This window comes from Eptatretus burgeri, chromosome 18 (genome assembly GCF_056783735.1).
Source record: "Eptatretus burgeri isolate ZD-2024b chromosome 18, Ebu_testis_v1, whole genome shotgun sequence".
Lineage (NCBI taxonomy): Eukaryota > Metazoa > Chordata > Myxini > Myxiniformes > Myxinidae > Eptatretus > Eptatretus burgeri.
This window is the reverse complement of record NC_140978.1, coordinates 29628852-29637479: the sequence shown is the minus strand read 5'-3', so window position 1 is coordinate 29637479 and position 8628 is coordinate 29628852. Positions and strand designations below refer to the sequence as shown.

Below are 8628 nucleotides of genomic sequence, written 5' to 3'. Positions count from 1 at the left end.
TGGACAAGGAGGCCTATGTGCGAGGAATCTGTGAAAGGGTAGAGCATCACCTGTGGTCAAGTGATTTTCGGCCTGCTTCCAGGGGAAGTCGTGCATTGCATTCCTCCAAGCCAATCCCTCGGTGTACTGCAGTTACAGCAGAGGGTGGTGGGCTCTTGACAGAAGAGTCCGAAGTGAAGGCCTGCTGGGCCAGTTACTTTGAGCGGCTGTACCAGGCTGATCCACCAGCTGTCGAGTTGGATGTCAGGGGTGTTACTATTCCAATTTCTGAGCTTCCAATCAACTGTGGTCCACCTTCATTTGTGGAAACACGGGCTGCAGTGAACCGGTTGAAATGGGGAAAAGCTCCAGGAATCTGTAGCATCCATCCTGAACTTCTCAAGTCTGGTGGAAATGCTGTACTCTTGTCATTGCATGCATTGCTGTGCTCTGCTGGAACACAGACATCATCCCAACTGACTGGAAGAGGGGCATTATTGTCCCTCTCTGGAAAGGGAAGGGTGATCACCAAGGCTGCAACAACTACTGAGGAAGAATCTGCTATCAGTGCCGGGCAAGTTCTTTACTTGGATAATTCTTGATAGGGTTCACCATCTGCTTGAGCACCTGCATCCAGAGCAATCAGGCTTTACACCAAAGAGGTCAATGATTGACCGTATCCTTGCTCTTCGGGTCCTCACCAAACGTTTACAAGAGTTTTGGCATGGGATACTTGCAGCCTATGTTGAACTCTGTAAAACATTTGGTTCAGTGAATCAGGATGCTCTTTGGAGGATTCTTCGTCTTTGTGGGGTGCCACCAAAACTGATCAATCTGATGTCTGACCTGCACTCTTGCACTGAGAGTGCTGTGAGATGTGGTGATACCATCTCTGACTTATTTTCAGTTATTACTGGAGTTCGTCAGGGGTGTGCACTGGCCCCCACACTTTTCAGCACTTGTATGGACTGAATTATTGGGAGGATGTTAGAGAGATCAAGCTGTGGTGCATCATTTGGGAATGTCAAGATCTCTGACCTTGATTTTGAAGATAAAGTAGTCATCTTTGGGGAGACTCTAGATATGATTGTGGGCCCTCGATGTTCTGAATGAGGAGTCAGAGCCACTGGGATTACGGATTTCCTGGGTCAAAACTAAGATCCAGGCTTTCAATGACATATTGGATGCTGCTATCCTTTCTGTACCTGTTTGTGGCGAGGTCATGGAGAGATTCCCTTACCTTAGCAGTGATATTCATGTCTCTGCTGGCTGTGACCCAGAGGTCAACAGATGTCTGGGTCGGGCCTGGCGATTCATGGATTCACTGGATCATGCGATGTGGTGCTGCCGGTACCTGTGCTGGAGGACGAAAGTCCGAGTTTTCAGGTCCTTCGTGCTTCCAGTCTTGCTCTATGGATGTGAGACTTAGACTCTGAGCAGGGATCTGAGACAGACACTTAATTCCTTTGGTACCAGGTCGCTTCGGAGAATCCTTGGCTATGACTGGTCAGACTTTGTGTCCAATGAGTGGTTGTTGAGAGAGACTCAAATGAGATTTGTTACTTGCACAGTCCGTGAGTGTCAACTGCGGCTGTATGGACATGTAGCTCCTTTTCCTGACGCTGATCCTGTTCACCAGATTCTCTCAGCGAGTGGGCCTCATGAGTGGAGGAGGCCAAAGGGGCTCACCATGTGCCTCGTGATTGCAGCAGGTTGATCAACGTCTCAAGGAGATGGGGATGGGCCAGGCATCTGCCTGGGGGATGGCCAGATGGAGGTCCCTGGAGTGAGCCAGAGTGAGCCCATTCTTTCATGGATGGTGGAAAGTGGATGCAGTGACATGCTGCTCTGGCACATGGTCCCATACCTGACCTGACCTGACCTGACATTCTGAATTCAGTTGAATAATAATTTTTTAAAACATCATGGGTCAGGGTCAAGTGTCCAATCAAAGTGTGGTTGTATCAAAGTGGGACGTCTTGGTACCCAGTCATCACTCCCAACAGTTATAACGTGGCAGTTCTAATGTCTCTTATTAAATACATAACACACCAGTACACAAACTCCACACAAAATACACCGCACACGACTACACAAACACCACACAAAACAAGTCCAAGCGAGGGTCTGCAATCTCTGCTTGCTCTTTCTAGTTTCACTTGTCAATTACAGGGCAGTCCATTCACTATTCTTGATGTTATCAAAATGGTACAATGTGTTACCTGAGTGGTTTAACTTTACTTTCTCTTTAACGATGATAGTAGGTAGGCCTCCACTCAACCTTGCCTGACACACCATTAACACCCCATTAACCACTGAATACCATTGTCGTGATGAGTGAACTCTTCAATGACTGCCGAAGGACCACTGAAAAAGCAAACCGAGTGATAATTGGGAGTATGACAAAAGCCCTTGTGCGCAGGTGCACCTGTCCGACCGAAGGTATTAACATTGATGTATTGAAGCAGAAACTTCCCCATTCCCCCATGGATGTTTTTTTTTCTTTTAGAAAATCCTGAATTCATAAATATCGATAATAAGTCAGCAAAAGGGACAGTGAGGTTTAATCGTTTGTGGGATGTGTGGACAACTCCGACACCTCTACCCTCCTCAAAAATTATTTTCTAAATCTTTTACTCACTGTGATGTATGGAAGGATTTTACAATGCCACTGTAAATGTCCATCATGCGAAGATTTCATGATTATGTGAATATCACAATTCATGAAACGAAAACTGAGATACCATGAATGTGCCCAAAATTATAATAATTTGATAACAAAGTTGTTTATTCGATGACTACGAGTTTATTGATGTTAATTTTATCAAAGGGTCCTTATTGCCCCACTTTATACCCTGTGTGAAAATTCCTTGATGTGTTAAAAAACAAAAAACACTTTCTGGGTCTTAAAATCTTTTCATCTTGCCAACTTGCACTCCGTTCTCTCCCACACATTCCTCATGTATACACCTTTAACCCCTCCCCCAATCCATCCCCTTTAGCAAAAACACACACATGCACACACAACCCTCTCTCCCTAGATATTCCTCCTCATGTACACACCATTAACCTCCATCCCCCTCCACCAAAGCACTTTTGTGGGGACACACTGGTTGAAAGAGTGTGGTGGATGTTTATATGTCATCATAATGATGATAATGTGATGTTATCACTACCATACTAACTAGAGAGCTCATATAACACCTTACCCCACAAAGTTTTGAGAAAAAGACATGGGAAGGGTCTTTTAAACTCTTGCTTTGCATTTCAGAGCATAATCTATGTTGGCTTTGTTCGTGAAATTTGAATAACAGGCACCATGCGACCACGCGAAGCCGATGGGTCAAACGGAACAGTCCAGAGCTGAACCTTCTGCCAACTCTGCCCTCAGAGAAGATGACGATTTTGACATAAAGATTTTTGAGAAAAAGATGTACAAACAAACAGATCCTTTGGACGAAGTTATCTCTGCCATTGCATCACTGGGCACCGCCATTTTGTATGAATCTCGCTGTTACTCCGCCCTCGTAATGCACGGCAAATTTGATTGGTCAAGACAGCGTAATATTTTGCCAAACTACTGCTAAACTGAAGTGTTTTGGAAGCGCAAACAAGGTGATTCGTGTTCTACAGTGTTCAAATATCTAATTAATTTGAAATAGAATAAAAGTTTTAAACAAACCAAAACAAATCATTGAATTGGAAGTTTACCGCCGATGAAGGGCCCTCTTTCACACCACCTTATTTAACACATTAAATTAATTATTCATGCCTGTTGTTTGTATCCTTTTATGAAATCTCTAAAAACAGTAAGTTTCCTTTTTGGAATGATTTTCAATTCTGATTGACTGCCAAACAGGCTAAAGCAGTTGCTTTACCGCACTTTGCGCATGGGACGGGATTCCGTACAATTTACCAAATTCAGAGCCAGGGTATTGCGAAACTTCAGGTACATGTTCCGTTCCCGATTGGTATTCTACAGTGTTCAAAATATATAAATCAATTTAAATTAAGTAGCTCCTCGATCATAGAAATAGACTGACAGACATAATGAAACAATTGCTTAGCCCTGCTTCGTGCTACATGCATGGGTAACATTGTTCATTATGCCTGGTGTTGGCTTAATGGTTAGGGTGGTGGGCTTGGGATCCTTGGATCCTGATTTAAAACCCCGCTCAGGTGTTGAATTAACACCAGGTGGGGTTGACTGCCTGTTATCCTTCCGAGGTCAGCAAAATGAGTACCAGCTTGCTGGTATCCTGCGTTGGAGTGGCAACCCGTTCAGGATTATGCCCAATAGCCCAGGAGACTGCTTCGGCAGCACCAATGCTCTGCACGGAGTATGGTCCCAATGGATGGATTGTTCATTATAATGATAGTTCCAGTGTGTTGGTGATCCTTATCGAATGAGCGATTTTCGTGGATCCAGATGGGAATTTATCAACGTGTGAGTTTCCAAGCAGAGGTGTTTGATGAAGACCACCATATGGTTGAAACGTTGGACTTTGACAGGTCTTGTGGACCTAAAGGATGTATTAAATGCATGAGATGGTTGTCTGCATGAGTAATCCGATTATAAAAAGCATTTTTCGTTCTTCGTGTGTACATCCATGCATTGTGAATGAATACTTATGGAATTTACAGTTTTCCTTAAAATCAATGTCATTCGGTGTTTGCACATCCATCGGCCAGAGCAATTGCAATGCTCATGGGCCAGTCTTTTGACCTCGCTTCTCAACAACGTAAGTTGAGGGGCGACAGGGAGAGCCCTGGAGTTGCCATCGAACAGTTTGACTTTGATCCCTGGACGAACGATGAAAAATTGTTTTTTTTACCACCACATGCCAGCAGGAGGCACTGCATCTCGGAGTACACGCTCTTTGCATGGGGACGAAGTTTGCTTGGTCTATCATTCACATTGAGGTGACGACAAAGATTGCATGATATCTTTCAAAGAGAGTAGGCCATTGTGCGCAGTTAACCCAGCTGAGTTTCTGCTCCATGTATAAGTACTAAATAATGGTCATGATGATGATGATGATGATGATGATGATGATGATGATGATGATGATGAGCCTGACAGAATCCACAAGGAGTCGTGGATGTCTTTCCTCCAAAAAATGAAGCTTCATTCCTCGTTATTCCAAAGAAATTCACCCACCGCTCAGAAGATCGTGACACTGGATGGAAATGATGCAAAGGACAAACATCTGCGCAGATTTTCGCTCCAAGATGGGGCTCGGTGGAGGGATGTGGGGGCAGCAGGGAGGGAACTTTTTGACTGCCATTCTACGAGAACGCTTGATCCATGGAAACGGTCCGCCAAACCCCAAACCCAACCACTTCTCCCTGCCTAACCTTTTTTTGGACATCAGGTGCACGTGGTATGCCCTGGTCTTTGGATTACATGGCGTTTGTATAAGATGAGAATGATAGATCTGGTATAAGCTGGAGTTTTGTTGCATTGTAAATAGGGGACCTTACAATTACTGTAACCAAACCACCACAAACTTGATCTACACAAGTTGAAACAAAACCAGCCAGTGGTCAATGTCCGGGGACGTACAACCGCAAATCCCATCACCCAACGATCAGGAAGTGGCACCAAGATATGGCATCCACTAATTGACCAAGAAATCAATTACCAACTCCCGCCAAAAATCCATCTTTTCTGCTTTTTATTGACGTCCTCGGAGAAATGCGTACAGGACAAGGTGTAGCTGCACATCAGTAGGGACTGCCTCCTGGGTATTATGGTACACGAGCCTCACAGTATGACCATCACGGAACAGGAGGAAGAGGGAAAGAGCCGCAGGAGGAATTTGGAGGGTGGAGGGACTTGTCGTTTGGAATTTCCAGATATATCACGGGATAGATTTGGTAAAGACAACAAAATGAAGCCAACAAGTATACAAGCATTAGACATGGCAAAGACAATGCACGCAACACGAACGAGTTGTGGGAGCATAAGGTTGACCAGAGGGACAAGAGAGAATTGGACAGAAATTGCGTCCCTCTGCGTTCGGTACTCGCTCGCCGAGAGAGTAAATAGAGGAGGAGGAGGCGAGGGGAATGAAGGCAACCGTTTAATTTACAGGCGAACGCGCCAGCAATGTTACCCTGGTCGTTAACGCTCGTCGGTGCGTGATGGGAGCGGATCGGCGCATCTGATGTCCCAATTAGTGCATCCCATCCGCTTCAGCAAAATTACTCTGGGTACGTGCAGAGCAACGCGTCACTTTACATAAGTAATAGCTTTCAATTGCGCACCAAGTGGGACACTTAAGTGCTTAAACAGCCGGGCTGTCATTAGATATTCCTCATATTATTCCGATATGAGCAGCTACCATTTTTAAAGGTGTCAACTTTGGAAATGCTCCTTCCATGTGCTGAAGATTCAGGAACAGATTTCGGTGCTCCACCCAAAACGACATGTGTTGTGCGTACTTTCGGTTCAGGAGAAGCGGTTCCAATTTCTGACCACGTTAATATCCGATTGCAGGGCGCGGTGATGATGCTGGACGTCATCCGACGGGATGAAGGATGACCCCGAGGGAGAACTAGGTCTGATCCGAGCACGAGTCTCGCACGCAGTGCGTTGTGCAGATTCTCTCGCTCTTCCCCAGGAGTATTGTGTCATCGAGTATCGCTCGTCTCTCTGTCCATGTCTCCAGGACGAGTGCGAACAGACTCAGCGATACAATGCACGTCGCTGTCCAAAGCAACTTATTCCATATAAATAAACGTTTACAGTGTCTGTGCTGAATTCCTTAAATGTTCTTAATGGGTAAACACTGCGTGGTGCCTCTCGGCAACAAGGACACACCCCGCTGGGCCAGGATTACGCATAAAGACAATAATGTTGTCTAATATTGTGCCAACATTGTGCGACATTATTATACAGATATGTGCTTCATTTCCACAAACAATTCCATCACTTGTCAAACTATACATTGACATGTTCAACATTATCTTGTTTCATCGAGTTTCTGATCGTCTAGATGGGTCTAGTCTAATGTGGTTTTGGTTAGGTGTACTGCATTGGGCTGTACACTAAACCTCCAGTTTAATATTTGTTCCTCTACCATCATATCCAAGCAATAAATAGTCTAACAAGTTCACTTTGTGGTTTAGTCCAGTTACATTACCACGACATCTCGACTCGTTACTCCATGCAAGTCCCATAGGTCTTCCCATTCATTATTCATCTTCATCGCTGTCCCTCATGCTGATGCCCTGTAGCCCTGCGCTGTTGGACACAGCAGCAGTGGCTTCCTCCACCATTAGGCGCTTCCGCACCGCCTCATACGTCTTGCTGTTCAACGTACTTTCAAGCACACCCTGTAGTCTGAAATCTCGGAATGTTTTCTATGATGGAATGGGAAAGAATGAGAGAGATACAGATAGACAGAAACACACACAGACAGAGAGAGAGAGAGACAGAGAGACAGAGAGAGACAGAGAGAGACAGAGAGAGACAGAGAGAGAGACAGAGAGAGACAGAGAGACAGAGAGACAGACAGAGAGACAGAGAGACAGACAGACAGAGAGACAGAGAGACAGACAGACAGAGAGACAGACAGACAGACAGACAGACAGACAGACAGACACACAGACACACAGACAGACAGACAGAGACAGAGACAGACACAGACAGACAGACAGACAGACAGACAGAGAGAGAGAGAGAGAGAGAGAGAGAGAGAGAGAGAGAGAGAGAGAGAGAGAGAGAGAGAGAGAGAGAGAGAGAGAGAGAGAGAGAGAGAGGAAAGAGAGAGAGAGAGAGAGAGACCAAATAATAAAAAAGTAAACACAGAAATAAGAGCAGAACTGTATTCAGGTATAAGTACAGTACATTGATACCTCCACTCATATGTTCCCCTTTTCTCTTGTCTGTGGAACCAACTTTCTTACTCTGCACAATCATATTCTTCCCCTCAGTGCTTCAAGATAACTGTTCACCACCATCTTAGGTCATCCCCCATGCACACTCATGGTCTTTTTATACCCTCATTAACCCTCCATAAGCACAACCATTTTCTCCCTTGCCCTACTTTGTCCCACTGCTGTTTCATCAAACCTGGAATTGGCTTAACAGTTAAGGTGGCTGGCTTAAGATCTTAGGGTCTTGAGTTTGAGCCCCTGTCAACCGTTGAATTAACACCAGGTGGGGTTGACTCAGCCTGGTGGCAGAATGGTGCGGTTACAAGGAGTTGAAGCGGCGAAGGTGGATGGGTTTAAATACTTGGGATCAACTGTCCAAAATAAGGGAGAATGTGGTAGAGAAGTGAAGAAGAGAGTGCAGGCAGGATGGAGTGGGTGGAGAAGAGTTTCAGGAGTGATTTGTGACAGAAGGGTATCTGCAAGGGTGAAAGGGAAAGTATATAAGACGGTAGTGAGACCAGCTATGCTGTATGGTTTGGAGGCGGTGGCGCTGACAAAAAGACAGGAAGCGGAGCTGGAGGTGGCAGAGTTAAAAATGCTGCGATTCTCGTTGGGAGTGATGAGGATGGACAGAATTAGAAATGAGTGTATTGGAGGGACAGCGCAGGTGGGACGGTTTGGAGACAAAGAGAGAGAAGTGAGATTGAGATGGTTTGGACATGTGCACAGGAGGGATGTGGGGTATATCGGGAGAAGGATGCTGAG

General features: G+C 45.4%; 1 protein-coding gene across 4 annotated transcripts in view; it reads right to left on the bottom strand.

The window, feature by feature from the left end:
- Window positions 1–5640: 5640 nt before the first annotated feature.
- Window positions 5641–8628, bottom strand: part of CADPS (calcium dependent secretion activator) — a 330035-nt gene continuing 327047 nt past the window's right edge. For all 4 annotated transcript variants that reach the window (XM_085863821.1, XM_085863819.1, XM_085863822.1 and 1 more), the window contains one exon: window positions 5641–7347. In XM_085863821.1, coding sequence (XP_085719947.1) covers window positions 7180–7347 — 168 coding nt within the window. In that variant the 3' untranslated portion in view covers window positions 5641–7179. The remainder of the gene's footprint in view (window positions 7348–8628) is intronic.